This window comes from Glossina fuscipes, unplaced genomic scaffold (genome assembly GCF_014805625.2).
Source record: "Glossina fuscipes isolate IAEA_lab_2018 unplaced genomic scaffold, Yale_Gfus_2 26, whole genome shotgun sequence".
Lineage (NCBI taxonomy): Eukaryota > Metazoa > Arthropoda > Insecta > Diptera > Glossinidae > Glossina > Glossina fuscipes.
The window spans coordinates 5,405,522-5,429,652 of record NW_023998421.1 but is presented as its reverse complement, the minus strand read 5'-3'; the positions used below and the strand labels follow the sequence as shown (position 1 = coordinate 5,429,652).

Here is a 24,131-nt window from a genome sequence, read left to right as displayed (position 1 = left end):
ATTAAAAACAAATTAGTTTTTTTTTTTTTTTGTAAATGAATTCTAGTCACTAAATTCTTCGTCAGATTTATGATAATTTTTCAAAAGTCCGCGCATTAATATTGGTAAAGTGGGACCCATATGGACCTGTGAAAGATGCGATGAATTTGGAAAGGACGAACAGAAGTAAACTCTTCATTCATACTAACATCGATATATAAAAAATCTTCAAAAATTTGTTCGGGCTGAAAGTAAATCGCCTCCGGTTTGAATAGCACCACTACATTGATTTTGGTTCCTGAAAAATTATATTTGCATGTCGTGAATATCTTACAGTGGGTGAAATGGTGTTTTTGCTCCATATAAAGGGATTTATTTAAACTGTTATAGTAATTCTTAATGCATTGTATTTCCAGTGTCTTCACATTCCTTTGGTGTCGATACTTCCGAGACACATCAAAGGAATGAGCATGTTTTACTCTGGGATTTGCTTTAGCATCTAGTAGACGTTCACCTCTATTCCGATACGGTTTGTCTAGACAGATAGGCTTATTTTCACAACGATAATACATGAAGTCTTTATCGCCGGTGCTGTAGATTCATATATATTATTATTCTTATTAATTTTGTTGTTGTGAATGGAGAACTTACTTTTCTTCAAGTTCAAAATCAACCACTAGCCCAGGTATTTTCAAAGCAGTTCTAGCCGAGGCAATTAGCTTGCCCGGACCATAAAATTCCAACCCGAGTTTAACTTTACGGTATTGATTGAGATGCAAATCACCCAAATCTAAAATTCTCTCTCTCAATTCGAATGGTAGAGGTTGTGTGGTGAAACTTTTCAAGTTTGGCGGCAGTTTCTCTTTATAAGTGTTCCGGGAAATTAAATAATTTTGATAGACATTTTTCAGCATCACACAGGTTTCCTTACTGTAGCGCAATCTATTTAAAAACTTTTCCGTCTCCAGTAGCTGATCCAATATGGTATTATTGGGTAACTCTTCATTGTTATTTATCAACACATACTCTTGTAATATAAAGTACATGGCTTTCTCTTCTTCAGTCACCCATTCACGTTCCCATTCCACTGCTTGCGACGATGAAGTAAGAACAATACCACCTTCCTCTTCCGCATTTCCATCTAAATCCTCATCTTGGATAGTAATTGCTTTGAAAATTTCAAAAGAATATATTTTTCTTAGTAACTCGTACTCTTCGATTATCTCCAGTTGATGTTGTTCTACGAATTCTATATCGCGCTTGATAATTGCCAACATCGGCAAGACTCCATGTCCTTTTACACGTAGTAAAATTTCTTCACCATTATTGATAACAATTTTGAAGTCTCTGGCAAACTCTTCGCTAAAGCCTAAAACGCCTTCAACTTTGATAGGAGCACTCTCGAAAGCTGGTATGCGAATATCGCACTTGGTAATTATTTGGGCATAACCTGCTGCAATTTTGGGCAAACCCTCATCTGGTCTCTGGGAAGCTTCAATCCTTAGCACAATTTCATAATTTGTCACATTCTCGGCAGTAAAGGTTGCTTTATAGGTTTCGTACCACGGCTTTATATAAAAGATATTCACTCAAATAATTATTTTTGAACGACTTTTAAGATTGATCGAGAGTGATTATTAACGCACCTTTAATCCCAAATGAATACTGTCCTTACTTAAATGCAGAGTTTTTTCCAAATTAACTAAAGTTATTTGAAAGGATTTACTCTGGCCGCCAACTACGTCCAATTGGAAATTTGCTCGTACCTCAAAGCCTATTAAAAGGTGAGAGTCATTCCTCTCTGTTCATTTGCCCCGCTTTACATAATTCACTTACCTTTTCTTACCGGAGGCAAATGCAAGGCGCACATCTCTTTCTGATTCTCTGCCAACATACCGAATTTCTCAAGGAAGTATATGGAGCGTGCTAATTCGCAAGTTTCAGTGCTTGGTTGCGAAATGCTATAACTATCTTCCAATTTCAAATGATCCAAAATATGATCTACAGTCTGATAGACGCAAGTCTGCTTCGAGGTACCCGCAGAAGCGCCCATTGATGGCTCTATATCGAAACGTTTATTAAAAAATAACACTTGTCCGTCCAAGTTTTTTTCAACAAATTTTAAGTTCGCTTCTATAGAACTGGGATCTGTTTCTAAAGCCGTATCGATAGTATTTTCAATTAGAGTTGTCAATTGCATAGAAGGTTCCAAGCTTAATTTGCCCTTGTACGCGTGCAAATTTTGCAAATTCTCGTATTCAGAATCAATTGTCGGTTTTTGCAAGTCTTCTGGCAGTATGTAGTGTTCAGGCATCTCATCGTCTTTACGCTCTTCGACTAATGGCGGTTCTGGTTCAACCCAATCCAATTTATAACGTTTATGCGATAAGTCTAAATTCTCAATCAGCTCATAAACGATGCCTTTTATATTCATCGGATCATATTCGATTTTTTTCAAAAGACAACGATATTTTTGATAGCGAAGTGTCAAATTTTTTTCAGAGTCATTTTCAAGATTTTGCGGCAGTATGTTTAACATAAGCAAGATATCGGATAAGACCAGTTCCGCCGTTTGTTCAACATCGTCTTCCTACGGTTGTAAGTGAATAGACTTAATAATCATTTCATTACTTGTACGTCTGCATTTATTATTATTTTTTATTAACGCAGTAACGGTTACAAGGAAGATAAAGATACTCTCACTATAATAACAACGGCCAAAGTGAACTCTGCCGCACTTGAGATTTGAACCGATGAACTGTGACTTAGCAGTTGCGATTCTCATCTGCTACACTACTCATAGCTGTCACCGAGAAAGAGTTGGAAAAGTAATTCGTCATTCGGTTTTGAACTCTCGAAATATGTATCTCTCAAATGATGCCTGTCGAAATTTCAATATCGTTTCGATCATTTGTTTATAAGTTACTGAGGTTTCAATACCGATATTCTTCCTACTTTCAAAACTTCGAAAACTTCCAAACTCGCCGTAGGCCTAAAAAGTATCATACAGCGATTCGTCATTCCAAACGCAGTGGACGCCAAAAGTAGTTTACACAAGAAAATGTCAAAACAAATGTTGAAAATTTTCGGTACCCGAAACATGGCTCCGCCCCTAAATTTGTCAAAAAGCAAAGTGTTCACTACTTGGTACGAAAATTTGAGCATGAACATCCTGTTTCCTATACAGATACCGCGTTTACTCACCGTGAAATGTATGTATTGCCATGTAAAAAAAAAAAATCCTATAAGTAGGCAAAATGATATGAGCTGAAGATCGAATTACTACCACATCCTCCATTGTCGCCAATTCTGGCCCCATCTGTAATTGGTTTTTTTCAAAATCCCAAATGATGCTCCAGGGAAAAAGATCCTGATTGAATAATGAGGTCAAATAGGCAAATAGGCTCACAAAAACACGAAACGATTTGTTAGGGAAGCCTTCTACTGATTTTATCAATCTTGAAGAAGACAATGAGTTTTGGAAAAAGTAATGATTTGAATGGACAAAGTTTTAGATATTGGGTCGATGGAATGCAAAGTGAACTGCTGACTAGACATCCGCGATCATAAGGTATTCCTTCACTTAAATTTCCCCTCACTTCATAGTTTCTATGGATGCGTGACAAAGTATAGACCGATAGGCTTTAACATTCATAAAAAAATGCGAACATTTTATGCGATTTTCAAAACGTGCAATTAAGGAGAAAATACTCGTTAAAGAACGTCGAAGAATAACCCGCATGCTTAAGTGGATGATATTTTATACTCGCTAAAGGTTTTTTTAATTAATTTATTTTCATCTTAATATAACTTCTATCTTTCTCTCTCAATCTTTTAGAATTACCTCGCGTATATAATGCCATTCTTCGTGTAATTTCTTCCATTTGTATATAGCTTTCAGCGGTTTAACGTTAAGGATAGGGATATATGTAATAGCCTCGCGATTTTGGCTAAATAAAGTGATGTCATCATATGCAAGATTTAATTCTGGTGAAAAAATTTTAACTCGAAGGTACACAGATTTCTAAAATATGAAATAACAGATTATGTAAGAGTAAAGTTATTAATTTTAATTATCTGTGACCTGCGGTCTCCCATTAACTACACTTTGTATGCGACCTTCATATAGAGCGCCTTTATGGTCCTTTAACATTTCTTTATCCAGTATGACGAAAAATTCTTTAGTCTCTTTTCCGCTCATACTGAACATCAATTCACTTTTATCCGTCCCCTCAAAACGATGCCTAATCTTAAAAGGTCCCAACATTTTCAGAAAAACCGATAATAGAAAGTTTTCAGCCGCATTTGTAAGATAAATTATTTCTATTGGAAATGTTGAAAATTCATTGGAATCAATCCTAAGATGAATGCGAAAAATTTTGTATACCCCATTGCTGAAAGTCCTTATGTTTGTGAGTTTTATAGTATTTAAAGGTGATGTCCCGTCTACTCCATAAGACCTGCGGATGTATGAAGCTGGCACGTACAGTTACACGTTTGGTTTCTACTCTTTTTGGATCCGTTAGATCGACTATCGTAAGACGAAATTCATGAAAAATACTTGTTTCGTCGCAAGCTCGCGTCCATATAGTCAACTCTTTAACGCTAAGTGCTTCGATTGTCATAACCAAGGGATCTATATTGATATTAGCACGAAGCGATTTCTTTACAGCACAGCCCTTCGTTTCTGATGCCTTAAGCATTTTAATGATCAGACGATATTGACGTTCACCATAATTGATGATTTTAATCGTTTTACTGAAGTTCGGTTGCGAATCTATATACTCGTCTTCGGTACTGCAAATGATAATGCCGAAATTCAATTCGCCGCCGCAAATATCCGGTTCAAAACGAATCGGCATACCGTTAACGTTTAGCGTGATTGGTATTCTCTAAAAATGTTTAATACAATGATCAAGATTTCGGTTGAGATTTGTAAGCAGGCGCGCCACACAATAGAAACATACCACAATTTTCTTAAATTCCAATCGAATAAGCAGACAATTGTGGTATATGCCTGGATCACGAAAATATATTCTTAAAGTTAAATAGGTACTCTGGCCTTTAGGTGAAAGTTGAGCGCCCGACGGCTCCACCTGGATGCATTCATCGACTTTCTGAGAGAGCAAAAAATTTTTGATTAAAACAAGTCCGCACTTGAATTAATCGGTCAGTTAAGTGTTTACCATTTCAGCTCCTAACCAAGTGCAGGTTGGCGTATCATTGTGTACGAAAATGTAGACAAGTTCTTCTTTTAAAACGGTCATGTTTTTCGTTATTTGCGTAGGCTCTGTCTTAATGTTACTCGGTAATACCATAGCATTCACATGGAATGGATAACCGACTTGCACGCCCACAAATTTAATACTAATAATGATAGATGAGTAAGAAATGCGAAAGTTTACAAGCCAAGCAGTATGCATTGTCTTATTGCAAACTTACATGCCTGAGAGAGAGACTGCACCGACAGTACCGAACCTGACCATACAAGGAACTGTAATCATACTTTGTGGTTCAATAAAATATTTCCATTTGCTGTTTAAAAATGTCATTGTGCCATGCCTGCTGTCGGGCTATAGATATATATATATAGAGAGAAAAAATTTAAATAGTGTGACAAATACATGCTGTGCTATATGTTTTCAAACATATTTACCACAACGTCATAGTAAAAGAATCCTCCAATGTCGTCGTTGTTCTCAAACGTCATGGCAAAATCATAAAATTCACCCACATATAAACGCTCCTCCATATTGATAATATTATCCCAAGTTATTTCGGGCACAGCACATGTATATTCAATTGGAATGCGTGCCTCCATATAACTGGAGTCAACATATCGATGCGAATCCTCAGGATCGTCGTCTAAAACGGGCAAAGGCTCAGGACATACTCGCACCGAAATAAAACGTTGACGAAATCCGACGATATTCGGTATAATGACTACACTCATCGCTTTGCCGGTGTTTGGACTAAGATAGAGTATCTCTTCAGAAACATAAATTTCACGCGGATCATTGGCTACAGCATTCCAATCCATGTGTACATAGTTTTTATTTTTATCCATACCTTGAAAATAAGGCATGGCTAACAAGACATTTAAAACCTCATCTAAAATGAATTTCTCTGCGTCCGCTTTTTGGAAAATTTTGCCGCCGCGCATTTTCTTAACGAAATCCGGAGCTGCTTGTGGTATTTCTTCTAAAATGTAGAATAAAAAATTCTCATCAGTTGTTATGAATAGCAGATAATTAAGAATAATTTATTTCTAATCGATATTTTTCTTTGCCTAATTGCGACAATATTTTGCTCTACAAGCATGAATTGTCTTGCAAGTCCACATTGCAGCGGTACGTACCGGGAGCTATACAAAAAATATTCGCGAATGCCATAAACAATCGACCCGAGTTTATCTCGCTTAAACGAGAACATCCATCATGAGTTCATTTGGACAAAAACAAAAGCTCGGTATCAAATTATTCGCTCCCGCCAAGATAAAGAATCTGTTTGCAATTATTATTTGGAGCAATTCAATTACACTTGTGGTAGACCCGTCTTTGTCTATGACGTTTGTCTATTCGTCTGTCCGCATTGCTTTCTTCCATTCCACCTCCTAGCCGCAATTTTTAAGAAATTTGGTCCGCAGACGAGTGTTGGCTCAACCCCGAACACTATTAAAAATGCTTCGGATCGGAACACTTTTTCAGCACGTTCCAATATAACGATTTATTTTAAAAAGTCGTTACATAAACAACTGGATGGCGATGTAGACCAGTTAATGGAGGGCCGTGGCCTGCTTTAGATTTTTTTTGGGTTTTTTTTTTTTCATATTAAAATCGTCGAATCAACTTCAAAGATTAGTGAAATCCGATTAAATATTGAGTCGTAATTAAAACACAGTATTACAAGGGACAAGGTGAGTACGGTCTTTCTCGTTTCCAATTGACGTAGATTACGCACATTTACATTCCTTTCTTAAATTGGATACTCGTATTATGCCATATTAATGGTTACCTAAGCTGGTTATCGGAAGGCCAATAGGTTCACAGACTAACAGAGTTTGGCACGAGTTTAGTAGCCACCATGAACGGCGAATTGCTGACTATCTTCGGGAGAATCCTAACTCCCACTCTCATAACAAGAACGAAACACACCCGCACGCACATATATACGCACATATATATACATATAAAATCCGTATAACTTGTTTACTCTAACAATAAAATTTTGTAGACTACGGCAAGATAAAGCCAATTTTTTCGTTCCGGATGACAGATTGTTAGTTAACTTACCTAAAAGAGTATCTTCAAATGCAACACTAATTGAAGAACTGTCCTCCTGTACGGAGCGAACGGTGAGACCTGAAGTCGGTGTACCTGCATCATCTCGTACCACGATATCACTGATTTCGGGCATAGGTTTTCTTTCTTCTTCGACACAAACACGCATATGTTCAATAGGATCTAATACATCGATCGGTAAATGTTCATTGACGTCTTGTATATTTAGCACTAAGGGGACTTCGGTGCCATCATCTTTGATGGAAAATTGCACCGTTATTGGCACTGAGATAGGATTTAAAATCATAATTAAACGCCGCTGTGGTACCGCGACTGGTAGCAGACCTAAGCTTAGCATTTCTGGAAAAGCTCTGCAATAAACTTTGCGCGAGGTTCCTCTAAAGAAAATAAAAACAAAAAGAGTCAATCACAAATCCCCGAATGAACGCCCTAGTCCCAATTTACTTTATAAAGGCCGCAAACAATCCGCCGTATTTAACTTTGAATTCAAATTTCACTACAAATTTTCCAATTGATGTAGCGAAAAATTGTATATGAAATAGACCACGTTGACAGGGTGTCAAATGAAAGCCTTCAGCCGGTGTTATAGTAACATTAGCAATATCGGAAGTTCGGCAGCCATAATATGATACCTCGAGATCATTATAGCCTTTAATTTAAAACGTAAAAATTGGACTCGGTAATCGTATTGCCAAAAGCATTTCAGTATACATACCGTCAGTGTTAATGACTTTAATTTGCGCACAATGCTCTTCCCCGAAATACACAGTTGGCAAATGAATTGTCTTTGGTATTATGTCTATTGTCGGACCTATAATCAATCCATGCAGATTTAAAATTTCGGATTTTTTAAAATATTCATCTGATAGCTCTATGACAATATTTGCCGACACCTTATATGGCGGCATAAGTTCGTCGGGAACTTCGAAGTCTTCGTGAACTATGGGTCGAAAAGTGATCGTGAATTTCACGCCCGAATTACTCGGTATATTTGTATTGGTCGCTAGAATGGTAAAATGTCTATAGGCGTGTGGATCTGAATTTTCTGGTACAATGTCTCCCTCAACTTCGTTATACATTTTCGTTACGGAAACAACGTGTTCATCTTCTTCCTGTGCGCTTAAAAAACGAACATTGAAATCGATAAGAATGTTCGATTCATTGCAAACATGTATAGTCTTCCTCTCTTCTCGGGTAAATTTTAAGGCGCTGTATGACAAATTCAAACGATCAAAATAAATCGAAAATCTTGTAGGCTCATGTCCGTAGTCTATTTTGGCAGTTGGTTCTATGTTAAAAGTAAAGACATCTTGAAAATTTTGTTTACATGTATATCCGCTAGCCAAGCTTACCGTTTTCAATCTTTATTTTAAAGGAACCTTCCTCCCTTTCATAGCAACGTACTTTCAGTTTTAGCAGGATCTTTAAATAACCATTTTTAGGAATTTTGCTGGCGGAGGTCGACATCACTTTTATCTTTGCTCCAAAGCTACGTAAGATTAAGGGAAATTTAAATCTAATAAGACGTAGAAGTAAGATAACAACTTACCTTTGAACGAGGTATTTTAACTTTTCGAGGGTTTTGTTATATAAAATCAATTCATAAAACGTCTCATTGACAGGGCAAGTGGCTGGAAAAATAATCTTTTCCGGTGTAGATATATCCGCTTCCCTTTTCAATACAATTATGGGTATTTCAAATGTTACATTCGGGTGGACAGCGTGTATGTAGACATAGTAACGGCAATATTTTGGCCTCTTCGGCTGTATAGTTATTATCAGTTGTACCGCTGTATCATAATCGAGGAAATTGTCAAAGAGTTTCTCGGGCAAAGTTTGTAATGTTATATCGCTCGAGTCGGTCGCGTAGTGTAAGAGGCGAGCATGCTGTATCAAGAAGGCGAAGTAAATAAAAAGCTCCCAATTGCCTAAACTAAGGGTTAAAATGTACTTACAAGGCCATTATTTTTAATGCGTATAATCTTTTCGTAGCGAGTATGGACCTTGGGTTTGTGACGCAACACCAGCACTCTCGGTGTAATTTCCAAAGTATCAACTAGTGAAGCCTTATCATTGACATAATCTATTTTAAAAAGCGTTCAATTTCAATGTATTCAATGATTGGAAAAGAATATAAAGAAAACGAAAAGTCAAGATTTTTCTTCTTTTTCCAAAAGGAGATTGACTTTTCCTATCTATAAGGACTTACATTGCTTTGTGGGACAGCAATATATTTTCGCACTTCTCGTTGGATGACATACATGCTTTTTGCTGTGTATGTAACTATTGGCACGGCGACGTCTTTGCATGCTGTAAAAATTTGTGTGTGGTTATGTGAAAATTGTATATATTATTTAATATGTGCTTTTAATTGTATTCATATTTTTTTATATTTTTTCGATGCTCGTATTGATTGACAATAATAAAAAAAAAGAAAAACAGAAAAATAAAAGAAAACTAGATGCATATCCAACTTTGAGGAAATACATTTTTGGATATACGCAGCGCCTACGCGAGTAGTATTCAAATAAATTACTTCACGATCTAAGCTCTATTAAAAGTGTTAAGGCAGGAAGTGCAAGCTGGAAAGCGTTATTTGCTCTTTTACTTTACTACGTCCTCTCAAGCAAATGGTACATTCAAAATCGCGCTTAACCGGTCTAAGGAAGTAAAAGATATAATTTGGTGTATTATTAAGCTAGTGGGACCGAGAAATAATAAGGAAAAAGCGGCCCGTTTATGGTTTTCGTGTGTTGTTATCGTCACTTGAATACGTTCCTCGGCGGTAATTTTTGAAACATTTTTCATTCCAAAGTAAGGAAAATCTATACTTTACCGACAACTGTAAAACTGTAAACTCCATAGTCCACAGTTGCCGAGTCTACTGGACATCGGGTACGATAAAAAAGGCATAGTTTATCAACAGCTATAGCAGCAGAATCCATAATCAACAGCTATCGAATCTTGTCGATAGCTCTCTCGATATCGGGGACTATAAAGCAGTCTCGGCGTAGGATAATGATAAAAAATAATAGATAAAAAATTAAAGCCGCGAAAGAACTTTTCTCAGTTAAGTTTGAACAATTACCAAAACCATTTCGCCTATGATTTTTAGCCACTTGAGTTCATTTCCATCTATCTATCGCTCCAATTATTACTTCATTTACATTCCATTTTTGCTTCACGAAATATAGTCAATGAAATCGAGTATATATTGAGCCACCAACTCAAAATCACTTCTCATTTTGATTTCACTTACATTTTATGTGGGCAGAGGATGGCAGTATTAAGCTAGGATAAGGCATATAGGAGCTTCTTTAATTCTTAACGCAACACAATCTTTGGGAATATATCCTATGTGTAAAACGGTAAAACGCTCTCATTCTTACCGCATGTTTATTTTATACGTGTAACACGGTAATGATTAGAAAAAATTGACGGAGTGGTGGCAGCTTAATAAACGTATGCAACCGGAGAACAATAATTTGGTAGTTGAGATTCTTATTGGGTCGGGTTCTAAGGTGGCAAATTGGTATTAGGTTAGAATTAAGGAAACAAGACGAACGTATGGCGTTCCGGATGAAAACGACTGTATTCAACCAACTCCAACTTCAAAAGAAGTAATATAAGTAAGTGGGTTAAAATTAAATGAAAGTCAAGTAAAGAGAAGTGATGTGCTTGAGTGAATGATTAATCACGAGGGACTGGAGGGGATACCAATCTTTCCCGTACGATACAAATCTTCTTTCCGAATTCACTGAAGTTAATTTCTATGTCAAATTATTCTTATGGACCAGTTTTTTAGAATATTAAAAACTGATCATTTTGCCGTATACAGACTTACTAATTAAGGAAAAAATTGTTCCACCAAATTTAAATTTGCGGCGTTACTTATATGTGCCGAAATGTGATGTTAAGTGACCGCAGGAGTAGCGGGGCCGATGCTTGAGGCACACCCCCACCAATTTCCATTGCTTTCTCGTTCGAAATTTTTTAAAATATCCTTTAATTAACGTTTATTTAGAATAAAGAAACAATTTTTACAATATCATTTGAAAGAGATAAGTTAATAAGAACTTTATTTATTAACAAAAAGTCAATGTCGTTCGTCTGTATTATCAAAAATTGTCTTAAAAAAATTTTTTAACTTGGAATGTTTTTTGAATTGCCCATTAAAATATTGCCGCGTATTCAAGCTTCGTTCCGTTTCGTGGATGTGATGATTAAAAATATATAATATTCAAATTATTAGCTAGAAGTAATTCAATAAACATATGCAACAGCAATTAAAAAATGGTATTTAATATTATAAATCTCTTTTCTCAGAGTATTCCACAATGCCCACTTTTCTGGATTTTGTTGAAAATAAACATCAAGCTCAGAGCATTCCACGATGCTCATGCGTGGCTTTTTTAATAATTCTGCTTTAAAATTTTGAAACAATGGGAAAAGGAATAACGTATAAAACTAACTGTTATACAATAGCCAAATACAGCGAAAGATTACTAATTTTGGTGAGAAAAAACTGGTAACATTGCTTATTATTTATGTTCAATCATATGATTATTCAAATTCATATATAATATATTTTCCTTATTAGTTTTGCTTGATTTCTTAAATTTTATATATATATATATTAATGAAAATCTCTTCTAATAGTTATATTTTTACCTGATTATGACTACGCTTAATGCTTATACCTACCTAAATATTGGTAATTGAGTCACAATGAAGCACCTACCTAAATATTGGTAATTGAGTCACAATAAAGCACATATTGTAAACTTTCACAGCGAATAAAAAAACCCAATAAAACCCCCAAAGAAATTTGGCAACACTGTCGCAAGCGCTTATAAAATTAGTATCGAAACATATGGAATGGGAAAAGTATATAAAGATTATATACAATAAAGTCTTTCAAGATTTTTGCAGAATATTTTTGATTGGGGTATTTGTTAATTAAAATATAAAATTGAGGTGTAGTTTAATTGAGATTTTTCAAAGTTTGTAACTAGACAGTATGACACAACTTATAAAAAGAGGTAAAAGTGCGAGTAATATCAAAAAAATTGTGTAATCTCAATCAGAATTTTCATATTCGTTTAGATATTTTGCAATTAGTGCGGCATGCACCTCTATTGCAATTTCAACGTTTTCGAGGTAAAATAAATATACAAAGGCCGCGTAAACCGCATTATGACAGAGCCTTAGTGGCAGCTGTAACTCAACCTCAATATCCGAAGCCGAACAAGACAAACACCTGTTTTGAGAAACGCTATACCAATGCTCAAATAGATAATCCTTATAATGACATTATAGCTCGAGAAGTACGTAATTGGTTCGATCATTCAAGTATGGTGGGCATTTTCCATCTAAATTCAATGAAGGCGGAGGATTTCTTTGATGTCCGTGTCCAGTTGCATAAACAAGGAATGCATCTCAAAAGCTACGGACAGAAAATCATTAATAAAGCAATTAAAGATTCCCGTTATGAAGCCATTCTTCCACTCTTCGATTCTAGTCATTGTATAGTATTCGCCCCGCATCAAAAGGTTGGTTTGTTGCTACGGACTACGCGGAAAGTACCTCAAATGGTGCTATTGGCCGGTATGGTCGATAATACCTTGCTGAGTCGTAAAGACTTTATCGCATACGCTCAACTCCCTGGCATACAAGCAGCGCAAGCTGAACTAGTCAACACGTTAAATATATCCGCCCGTTCCGTGGTACAAAATCTTGAAACACACCAAAACAACTTTGTTAATATTTTGGAACATTATGCAAAATGTGACGAAAACAAGAAGTAAAGCATTTTTTCATTTTTTAATAGTCACATGGACTAGAAAATAAATTCTCGCGCTGTCAACTTCAGTGAAGTAGGATAATTTTTTTTTTGTTAAAATCACATAAATTAAGGCTAAAATTCCGTGTTATGTATATAAAAAACTTATTATACCAGTTTTATATTTAGCTATAGTTGTTTTTATACATCTCATCGCCTGTCGATCACTTTTGGGCGAAATGATTACACTTCTCCCAAGGAATAGTACTGCTCGCAGCAAAAGTTAAGCAGATTAGAGCAGCCGATCAATTTGTTCTTGGAAACGCTCGAAAAAATATAATTGTTTTTTTCCAAATTTGTCTTGTCAACAAATCCAGACAAATTCATTTTCTCCCAAGAGATATTCTGCAAGGGGAGGAGAAATATCCTCTACATCTGACATGCACAAAGGTCTTCCCAAGCATTTCTTAAACATCCCACCAACATTTTTATTTCTCATGAATAGAAGCGTTGCAATTTATTGAAACAAACTCTGTGCTCTCTCCACAAATGGTTTTTTTTTTTGGACGATGTAACGGAAAGAGCAGCCAGTGGTTTTATGTGGAAACAATAACACAATAAGTGACGGAGTGAATGCGTGCGTAGGTGAACGAACTAATTAATTAGTTAAATAATGAATGAATTATTGAAAGAATGAAGTCAACATAATGCAAAAGTTAATTAGAGATCTACAACTAAGGCCATGCAGTAGAGGTCTCCATGATTAACTCGGCGTGTTAGTTCTTCAGAGACGTTAAAGTGGGGGCATCTCTTACATTAAGGCTTGAATTTTCATCCATGCTTCATTTACTTTAAGTGTTGAGTGATCGTACGCATATTTTGCGCAAGGGTTTCATCACATAATAGAATCGGAATAAATTCGTTTTTAACTTTTTGGCTGTGCTTTTAATATAGTTGGGGACGCTGTTTCCGTTTTCAACATGGTTGCGGAGGCGTTTTTGTAGGACTGCGTCTCGGATTTTACTCATTAACATGCAGAGAGTTTGGGAGTTGGTATTTAAATGTATGACTTCGACAAAATCGTAACGATACTATTGCAAAAAAAAATTTATTCGATGTGGTTTTTTACTTTTTCTATATTAAAAACTAAATTCAACGTTTTCGTGCCATTATTATAAATGGAAAAAATTTGAAAACAATTTTTCAATTAATTTTTCTAATTTTTATTTTAGTTTCGCAGTTTACCACACGCGTTGGAATGGCTCAGATGTCTTGTATACACTTCGAAAAGAAAAGTATTTAGTGATTTTGATATTATTATTATTATTTTTTTTTTTTTGAGTTTGAGAAAAGTAAATGCTCTTCGCTAGGAACTGATTGCATTTAAGGTTCGATTAAATGAAGACGAACCATTTGAACTAGAATCCAATATTTTTTGACGACAATTAAAAGCTAAATTTGCTAACGCTTCGGCCGCGTCCAATTCATCTTTGTGATGTGCAGTATTATAGAGATCTAAAGCATTATCTGCTTGATGTTCTTGTTGTTGTTGTTGTTGTTGTTGTACTAACGGTTTAGAATTCAATCTTAAATTCTTTGCAAGTTTATGTCTGCAAAATCAAAATATAAATGAACGTTGTTCTCATTCAAGTTATTCCACAGCGGATTACCTCTTGTTATTCCACTCTATGAAATAGTTATTCTTATTTGGCGTGAAATTGGCAGCACTTTCTAACCATTTTGAAAGCTCCGCTTCCGATTGAAGGGTTTTTAAGTTGCCATTATTAGTGCTCAAGTTTTTGCTAACCATTGCGGTTTGTTTGATAAGTTGTTGGGTTTCACCTTTCGTGTCTCTTAAGTATTTTTCCATTATTTTCTGTTTGTACTTTGTGTTTTTGCATTCCTTCTCTTGCCACAACAGTGATGAATTGTTTTCCAATATTCCACCCACGAATAGTGGATGATTGTTTGGTAATTGTAAGTTTGCCTGATAGTAATTGAATTTGGATTCGGCTTTTTCACCCGGAAACTCTTGCGTATTTAGTTTCGCATATTTTGCCTTTTTTCTTGCGTATTGTACGACAAAATCATTGTCGTCATCCTCACTTCGGCTTAAACGATATTGTTCTTCCTCTCTCCATATGCTATCTTCCGACGATATACTAAATTGTTCGACGTTACCTTTGGCATTGCTGTTGTAGTTTTTAATTAAATGGCCCCAAGATTTTTTAGATTTTTCCCTTTCGGAATTTTTTAACTTCCGTCTCCAATTCGCGAACCAATTACAAATTTGTGTATAGGTCAGACCCGTTTCAATAGCTAAACGTTTCTTCTCTTCGCGGCTAGGATAGGGATTTTCGCGTCTTCGTACCAGCCATTCTTTAAGCATACGCTTGATTTCCGGTGTAAATAAACGTTTCGGCGGCCGGGGATAACTCAAACCTTCACCAGGTGGCCAGGTACGTCTATAAGAAGAAATTTCTTGGCATTAATATTGGATTATATTAAAAAGAAAAAACAAGGAACTTAATCAGGCTTAAAAATAGTTAAGAACAACATAGAAGAAAAGCAAATGATGGTAAGAATTTCATTCAGAATTTATTTCGATTCATTATCCAATTTTTATACCTTCAGCACAAGGACTCTTTTATATGTGAGGGAATACTGTGTCCAAAAAGTAAGACTAATCTAAATTTTTCTTTTTCATATCTATTCATTACGCCAAATCTATTTCGTCATCTTCAAAGTAACACTCAAACTCAAATAGTACTCGTTGTGAACAGTTTGGCCTGGCGTTAGGCATTCATCGTGCACAGCACCGCTATAACCGAAGACATCTATTAACATTATCTTGATGTTTAAGCGACTTGCGAATCGATTGATCAGTCGTTTCCGGGTCTCATCTCATATTATTCCGTAGGCTTCTTCACTACATCAAACAATGTAAAAATCGTAAAATGTAGCTTTTGTGTCGTGTAAAATAAAGCGCAACTGGAAACAAATATAACTATGGGATCGTGGCACAGGTTGAGATTTACTTTTTCTAAACGTCAACTCTCTATCCGTTTTAGATTTTAAATTGTTATCCTTTATAAACAATAATAAAAGAAAGTTCAATCCTTTGCTCATGTGTTTCTGACTTTAAAATGAATATAAATTTATTGGCTTTATTTAATTGCTTCAGTAAGTTAGCTTCTGAATCTTTTACAATTAAATCGTCAATATATCATTTTCTAGTGAATTTGGTGTATATTCATGCTTTAAGTTTTTAGGTTTAGATTGCAGGGCAAGTTATCTCAAGTTTTAGAGGGACGTCTGCTGTAGTGCAGATCGTCGTCGTAAAAGATAAAACGTCGTTTGGACAGGCCGTACCGATAGAAACGAGTAACAATAACAAAAAAAAAACACAGGATGTGGCCAGTGCATAGCACCGTAGTGCTTCCGAATATTCCGTAAGAGAGTTGGAATTATAGGGCCGAGTGTTGTCAAGCTGTGAACAAGTGAAACACTGTAGTGGACCACGGCCTACTTTTAAATATCCTGCACCGCTTCGATTAATGCAGTTGTTCATGTAACTACTTTTCAAAATAAAACGTTATATGAGAAGTGATCGGAAGGATGCTTCGATCTGAACAATTTTCAATATCGTTCGTTCTTGCCTCAAAATACGTTAGTGTACCAAATTTTATCAATAACTTATGTTTATGTAAGTTGAACACACAAGGATATGGACAGACAGACCGACAAGCTTAAATCGATTTAGAAAGTGGTGCTGAATCGATCTAAATAATAGAAGGTGGGGTCTATGTCAAGACCTTCTGGGTGCGGAAACTTGATATATCCTATATAATAAGTGTGGTAGGGTATAAAGATTATATTTATCTACTCCCACTCTCCATCCCTTTCTATCTGCAATCGGGTTCTGAAGTATAAGCTACGACTGGCTGGTCATAGACAAAAAAGACATTTCTGTGCCCATTTTCCCTTCTTTCTTGGAAGTAATTGCATCAGTTGTTACGGATAACCTCTTCCAGCAATGGTGTAATTGCGTACAAGAACCTTAGTTTTGTCGAATACGGGACGAATCGTTCGTACGTCACTTTGGCGTAGATATTAAGAGTTTCGTTATAATAGTTCATTCATTTTCCATCAGTGGAAAAGTGTTCTTGGAGTTAAACAGGGAAAGCGACGCAATTGCGTTTATTTTCACCCTTCTTTCAAAACACCAAATCTTAATCCGGCGTACCAAAATATGATGGAGCATAAAGCCATCATTCGATGATTCCATACCCTCCCAATAGCATACACCTCTCTTTAGATTTCCTCGACATATGAAAACGTATAAAATAAAAGAAGAAAATAGTGTGACATCTGCGTTCCCTTAAATCTTCAATTTGGGGGCCAAACACCCCTAACGTAAACAACCTGGATAGTCAGCAAGTCTTACTAACGAAGTGAACTGGCACTGAAATCTCATTTCAGCTGCTTTTGCTTTTTTCGAGGTATAGCGAATATTTTTGGTGTTGAATAGTAAAATTTTTATGCATCAATTCTCGCAATGCATATGGCAAATACTGTTCCTTATCACATAAACGGACAGTCAAATACAGAGTCGAAACACAATATCACAATGATTATTATAAACGTAAAGAATGTATGGCTTTCTAAAGCGTTAAAAAATGAAAATAAGAAGCTTTTGTTATAGTCTAGTAGTTGAAACAGAACATGCTCAAACGTGTTAGAATTGATAACACAAATAGAAAATAAATTTTACATTTTAGCTATAAGAGAACAAACCTATGGCGGCGATTACGTTGAGGACGATGTACTTTATCCATAATTATCTTAAAATATTAAAATATTTGATGAGATAATAATTTAAATATTTTTTAAAACGAGGCGTGTACATATATAAAATTAAACCAATTTAAAAATTTAAAATTCATTTATTTTTATATATCGCATCTGTACATAATTGCTCGGCGAAATTGTGATAGATGCTTGCAGCCGGCTGTCCGATCATGCAAAGTGCCAAACAAGGTCGTGCATGAAATGAAGGTGAAATTTTTAAAAAATCGGCATTGAGATTCGTTGACGAGACCCTACTCGATTTTTTCACGCGTCTTGCCCGTTTTCTTTGCAAAAAAGACATAAAACATACATGCTCTCGGAATTGACCTGTTGTAGAAGATATTGTTTCCTTTAAGCGCGGCTTTATCAAATGGGCAGCTCTTGACGCTATAAAGGTTGGATATAATCTCCACGTTAGCTGTTAAACAGCTTGACCAGCATTTTCCTCATTTCAATATACACAACATTCGTTAGGAATTGACGGATGCAATGTCTTATATAAACATTACATATAGTTATGTTTAAGTAAATATGTACTGTTTATAGATTTTAGTTCAAAGTTGCTTGGATTCTATATAATATGAATTAAAAAAAGTTATAATTGCCTTGTGACAGATTTTCAGCTCCCACCTCAAATGATTTTTAATTATATTCACATAGAGACTTTAGCCGGAATTAATCAACTAAATGCCATCTGTCGTTAACGCTACAATTTCGATTATACATATATGATAAGTGACTTTTCGTTTTTATAACTATTGAGACGGACGGACGAACGTGCGAGATTAAATTGATTTAGAATTTCAATGCCGATCACCTCTCTCTCTTGTCTATTTCTACATGTTACAAATAAAATGACAAAACTAATAAATATCGACCCCGGTAGTGTTTGTAAAATTAATAACACGTTCGATATTATGTTTACGAACAAATTTTATTTAAACGGTTTTTTTTTTTTTATATATTCGGATTCTCATGTAGGTGGTTTTATTTCTAATCCAATAATACAATAAGTTTCCCAATATACATTTATATATATATCTATATATCTGCATATACATATGACTGACTGTGTTCACAGATATTTATATGCACACATGTATATAAATGCATATATATTAATAAATATATATGTGCATGCACATATATATATATATATATATATATATATATATATATATATAGTGGCACATATATATATATATATAACGTGCCAGTTTTCTTTAATGTTTAAATTGTTTTTAAGCAGCGTTAGCATGAAGCAGCAAAAAACATGAAATCTTTCTATTCATGAGAGCAAAAATATATCGGGCAGAAAGAAAGAAAGTAGAGAGACTGCCTTTCCCCCATTCATTTCCCAAAAATATTCAGTGGCTAACAATATAAACGTATAATAAAATTATATTCAGCCGTGGCCTCATCACTTACACTCACTACATTTTTTCTTAAAGGAAATAAAATCCAAAATAACAAAAAAAAAAATTAAATAACAGCTTTCAAAAACAAAAGTATTCTCAATTCTTATTGTCGAATTGATCCATTTTCAATGCCACTCTCCACTCTAGAGCTTCCAATATTTTATCAAATTCCAATATTTTATCAATTTATATTCATTTCTTCAAGAATGTTTGCCGCATGTATTACGCAGGCGGACAGATAGACATCTTTAAATTAATTCAAAATTCAGAAGATACTGATCAGGAATTTGCTTGACATTAGAGATCCTCTGAAACTTACTTCTGGATGTTGTTAATGTTTTTCTAGGATGAACGTAGTCGTCATCCTTCGACGCTGGGCCTAAGAAAGATATTTGCGGTTAAGAGGAAAAATTTTATGTGCGGTTTTTTGTCTTCCAGTTAAAAATCCTGCATAAATATTTTATTATCTTCTATTTATTTGAATATATCCGTCTGTCTACCCTCTTCTATTGTCTACAATTTGCGCGCAGACCTCACTATCACTCTCGATTATTTCGTGAATTTGATAAGGAGCTTGCACAAGTTAATTATAGTTAATCCGAATTTGAAGAAGCCCCAACAAATGTGAATGTGCATGTGCATTCCAATGAACCAAAGTGAAAGTACAGGCGTTACGTTCCGAACTGGCATCGAATCATTCAAACCACGATTTGCAAATGTAAACGATGTCCTTGCAGTGGTCTTGGTCTACTAAATTTAATTTTGAGAACAGTACAACGATTTCTGAAAAAGTTTCCGTGAAGAAAGTGGTGTGAGAAGATGCATTGTCATGAGAAGCACTTGCCTCCCCTTTTTGTCATAATAAAAATCAAACATTACCTTTGCTTAGATTTAAATAAACAAGAATGAATCCCACTACCCCGGACTGTATCGGCATGAAAGTGGACGCAAATGTCAATAAGGCAGCGACCACAAATAAAAAGCTAGTTCTAAATAATTACACCCTCCCTCCAAAAGTATTTAAAATTACTGCACACTTCTTCAGCTTTCGGATTCAAGTTCTGTCTTTCCAAAGCAATATATCCCGTTGAAATGCATGCCGATACGTCGCTGTTGTTATCAAATAGATCGAAGGGCACGTTTAAGGGTATAGAGCAGATATTGCAGGTTATATAGAATACTTTCAAATCGACTCAAACCGAATGTAGTGCCTCTCTCTCTCTCTCTCTCTCTCTCTCCCCCTCTCTCTCTCTCTCTAAGTTTTCTTCCGACTCTCACTCTTCAAAATATCGTTATTGTTTTCTCGCTAAACTAAAAAGAGCTCTCTTTGGTTAAACGTTCTTTCATGTTTTCTTTTATGTTTTCAATTGCGAAAAGAAAACATGAATTTTTTTCAAAACAATATTTATTTTGTAATGTTGTAGTTGTTTATGAGAGAAAAACCACTTGATTTTATTTTTAAGTCGTTTTCTTGTTTTCTCGTTTCTTTTACGTTGACACTATTTAATTGTAAGATCAATAAAATTGTTTATGGCCTTCTACTTAAAGAATGCATCACAACTTGTTTCCTAAAATGATTTAAATTTGTTATGATGGAATTTTCTTTAAAGACGAATGATGTCGTTAAATATAATTTGGCAGATAGCAAAAAGCGAAGCAAAGTAAAGGAAAAATGTAGGAAAAGAATCGCTTTACTTATAACCAGATTCCGCTCGAGATTATAAATACTCGAAACCGTTATATTGTTAATCATTTTTAGAACGATTTAAATAGAAATAATTAGTTGACATTGATTAGAAACGTTTTTGTTTTTTATTTATGCATTTTTTTTTTTTTTTTTGTTTTTTTCTTATTCATTCATGTTTTCTTCTCTGTCTTTGCTTTCCTGTTGTTATATAATCGAAAAAATTTTATTTTCTAGCAAAAATAGATTGATTATAGAAAATCGTAAAAATCTTTATTCAAAACTTTTACCAAAAGAAAAAAAAAAAATAAAAAAAAAAATTACTGATCTTACTCACGTAAGATTAATTTTCGAGTTTAATTTTCTAGCATTAATTTTTCTGTTTTTCAATTCTTATTAACTTCTCACAACCCTTGTCGTGTCTTGTTTACCAGATATCCGATGTGAAAATATTTAAAAACTATAATATATAGATTTTGTTTATGAAAATGTTTTATTCGAATTTTTTATAAATTTTAAACTTTTTCCTTTTTAAATATTATTTTCTTTGCGTTTTCGTTTATTATTATCATAAAAACAACCGTTTCGTTTAAATAATGCGATCAGACTACTTGCCACCAATTTCATTAAAATATTTTTATCTTAAGGAAAATAAACACACAAACCGAAGAAGACAATGCTCGTATATAAATATATGTAAAATCATACAGTGTACGCCCGCGATATTCACAAGATATTACTCTTTCTCTCTCTCTCTCTCTCTCTCTTTCGGCTTAACATTGGTTTTAATCAATTATTTGTGGTCTGCCTGAATGATGCCTCCATTCTTAGGATGATCAGTAAGCATTTTCATATGGAATTCGCATATTTCTTATATGTGTAACAGGTTGACGGTTGGAAAGAAATGAGAAAAGAGATATATCTATCTCTTTAAAGTAAACTTCTTAGCTTTGCAATGTATCCCAGAAAAATTCATCACAGAAATTATTACACGTCAATACCAGAATACCTTTCTTAGTTTCTTTTAAAAGAAGGCGTGTTTTGGGAAATGGTCCGATTCATGTACGGTGTAAAAAGGGCCAATTGTTTTTAAGTTTTCCGTATTTTCTATAAAATTTATAACAACAATAAAAGGCGCAGTGAAATAAAACGCCTAACCATTGTTTAGAGATTCAATAAACCTTTTTAGAGAAAACTATGATCGCTCTTCGATGATAAAATTTTTTTCACTTGTAACTTAGTCCATAGACAATTGTTTTTCACAAATAAGTTCGTTAATGAAAGAAGATTTCAACGGAGAAATTTTTAATTTTGGCAAAAAGGCTTCAATGTGAAGTGGTCCATAATTTTTAAAAGGTTTGCGTCTTTTTGCTTTAACTTTTCTAAAGCCTTTTCGAAATTTTTGGTCAAATCTTATTAAGTGTAGCTCATTTTTTCTATTAAGTATTAATTTTAAAATCCTAAACCGTGAGTTTATAAACTTTCGTTCTTCGAATTTGTGGAATTTATGTCTAATTGAATAGTATTTGAAAAGCTGTTAAAATTTGCAAAATTTCTTCCTAATATTCTTTAAAAGCATATTATCATGTCGGAAGTACTAAATCTTAATTAGGCCGTTTTAACATCGTATGGGTTAATAGAAACTTTTCCAGATGTTATACATCAGTTATGTATGAATTTTACATATTTTTAACCTTTAAAAAAGTTTTTTCAAATTAAATTTTGAAATATCCTTAGACTTCATTCCCAATAAAAAGCACACCAGTGTCCGTACAAGTACGTAGACATGAGATAACATTTTAAAACTTGACTATAAAAGAAAATTTCTTTTCCATATCCATGCTGTGATTTTGTCATGCTTAAGCCTCCAGGTAAATAATTGTTTTTGAGCGCTAATCAAGGCAAGGAAAATAAACAAATTTATCTTGTACCGACTGATACAGCACCTGTAGCGACTAATAGTGACTGGCCGACCAAAGTTTCCATTCTTCGCAATATCTCTGCAATAAAGTTGTTCTACTATTTATTTGTTTAAAGAAGATTTAGGGCAAACTTACAATTATGCCTTTCAAAGCCATGCTAATGTCGTATGATTTGCATTTTAGGGGACTGATATCGTTATATATATTGAAATAAATATCTTTGAACTTTCCTGGTATCATAACCAAAAAAAAAAAAAAAACAAAACAGAAAATGTTTTTAAATCTATTACGATAAAAACAAAGATGTTTTTTTATTACTAATATATACTGAGGACATCCTTTGCTCTACTTTATTATTTTCCCTAATTATTGATAAATCTAAAGAAAAACTACAACACAATGTTGAAGTGGATATCGTGAAGCAGTGGTATTCAATATTTTTATATACATTGCAGTTTTTTATACCATTTGTTTTAGTTTTTTTTATTTTTCAGTTTCGTTCTCTCCATTGGCTTTAAATCTTTCCGTTCCTTGCTTTTTGCTTTTTTTTTGCTTTTTTTAATATATAATACAATTCCTTAAAATTTGCAATTTCACAAAGTTAAATAAATAAATGTATTTTTTTTTTTTTCAACTCTCTTTTGCAATTTCACAACAGCTCTGAGCAAAATCACTATTTTCATTATTATCGCTCTCTCAAGTTACCAAATTCGAAGTTCAAACTCTCTCAAGTTACCAATAATCTAATGTTGAAAATGTAGAAAATGCAATGAGGGAACTACCGGCACATACAGTATTGTTAAAATCTAAAAACTAACTAAAAAGTAGTTTTTTGCTTTTTCTCAAACTGTATTTTTAAGAAAAAAGGAACCTTATTTATACCAGGCGTGCAGCAAGCGAACACGTACGAATACATTTATTTAACACTTTTTTCATTTCGTTCACACAAACGATTGTTTTTATTCCAATGTATTTTAAAATACAGAGTAATGTGTAGGCACGTATACGCATGCAGACTCGTAGTTAGACACTCATACATAAGAAAATCACTTCCGACGACGTCTGTATAAATAAAGAGAATGAAATTAACACAGAAAAATCTTTGAGTTTCGAGTAGATTTGAATTCGTTTGTTTGAAAGAATGAACACAAGCAGTGGTAGCGGTAGGCCGCCACAGAGCGCAAATTACAGGCG

General features: G+C 34.4%; 3 protein-coding genes across 7 annotated transcripts; 1 reads left to right on the top strand and 2 right to left on the bottom strand.

The window, feature by feature from the left end:
* Positions 1-42: 42 nt before the first annotated feature.
* LOC119635439 lies at positions 43-10,225 on the bottom strand. Its single transcript, XM_038030246.1, has 19 exons — positions 10,117-10,225; positions 9,236-9,363; positions 8,830-9,167; positions 8,633-8,769; positions 7,996-8,568; positions 7,725-7,929; positions 7,272-7,657; positions 5,636-6,180; positions 5,422-5,552; positions 5,166-5,346; positions 4,947-5,096; positions 4,367-4,871; positions 4,064-4,302; positions 3,824-4,003; positions 1,816-2,569; positions 1,626-1,753; positions 631-1,547; positions 189-570; positions 43-126 (listed from the first exon to the last, which is right to left on the bottom strand). The coding sequence occupies exons 1-19, from the start codon at positions 10,223-10,225 to the stop codon at positions 43-45; spliced, it is 6,072 nt and encodes a 2,023-aa protein (XP_037886174.1).
* A 1,933-nt stretch (positions 10,226-12,158) lies between these two features.
* On the top strand, positions 12,159-13,250 carry LOC119635347 (39S ribosomal protein L10, mitochondrial). Its single transcript, XM_038030134.1, has 2 exons — positions 12,159-12,322; positions 12,387-13,250. The coding sequence occupies exons 1-2, from the start codon at positions 12,301-12,303 to the stop codon at positions 13,085-13,087; spliced, it is 723 nt and encodes a 240-aa protein (XP_037886062.1). The 5' UTR covers positions 12,159-12,300; the 3' UTR covers positions 13,088-13,250.
* A 1,043-nt stretch (positions 13,251-14,293) lies between these two features.
* On the bottom strand, positions 14,294-23,687 carry LOC119635346 (homeobox protein Mohawk). Of its 5 annotated transcripts, none has more exons than XM_038030128.1 (4): positions 23,403-23,687; positions 17,860-17,906; positions 14,733-15,527; positions 14,294-14,672 (listed from the first exon to the last, which is right to left on the bottom strand). In XM_038030128.1, the coding sequence occupies exons 1-4, from the start codon at positions 23,403-23,405 to the stop codon at positions 14,429-14,431; spliced, it is 1,089 nt and encodes a 362-aa protein (XP_037886056.1). In that variant the 5' UTR covers positions 23,406-23,687; the 3' UTR covers positions 14,294-14,428. The 5 variants fall into 5 exon arrangements, with proteins under 5 accessions (XP_037886056.1, XP_037886058.1, XP_037886059.1 ...); XM_038030130.1 differs by lacking the exon at positions 23,403-23,687 and adding an exon at positions 21,447-21,479; XM_038030131.1 differs by lacking the exon at positions 23,403-23,687 and adding an exon at positions 21,353-21,440.
* Positions 23,688-24,131: the final 444 nt, after the last annotated feature.

What these genes read in the sequence shown, in the direction of transcription:
- LOC119635346 (XM_038030128.1), bottom strand. An exon ending in CAACGTAATCGCCGCCATAG is followed by an intron (nt 15,528 to 17,859) that starts GTTTGTTCTCTT and finishes TTCTTCTTATAG; the next exon opens with ACGTACCTGGCCACCTGGTG. An exon ending in ATAGAGTGGAATAACAAGAG is followed by an intron (nt 14,673 to 14,732) that starts GTAATCCGCTGT and finishes TTGATTTTGCAG; the next exon opens with ACATAAACTTGCAAAGAATT.
- LOC119635347 (XM_038030134.1), top strand. Translation starts at nt 12,301, where the DNA reads ATGACACAACTTATAAAAAGAG. An exon ending in GACACAACTTATAAAAAGAG is followed by an intron (nt 12,323 to 12,386) that starts GTAAAAGTGCGA and finishes ATATTCGTTTAG; the next exon opens with ATATTTTGCAATTAGTGCGG.
- LOC119635439 (XM_038030246.1), bottom strand. Translation starts at nt 10,225, where the DNA reads ATGGATTCTGCTGCTATAGCTGTTGATAAACTATGCCTTTTTTATCGT. An exon ending in GCATTAAAAATAATGGCCTT is followed by an intron (nt 9,168 to 9,235) that starts GTAAGTACATTT and finishes TTCTTGATACAG; the next exon opens with CATGCTCGCCTCTTACACTA. An exon ending in AATGGCATTATATACGCGAG is followed by an intron (nt 2,570 to 3,823) that starts GTAATTCTAAAA and finishes TTACAACCGTAG; the next exon opens with GAAGACGATGTTGAACAAAC.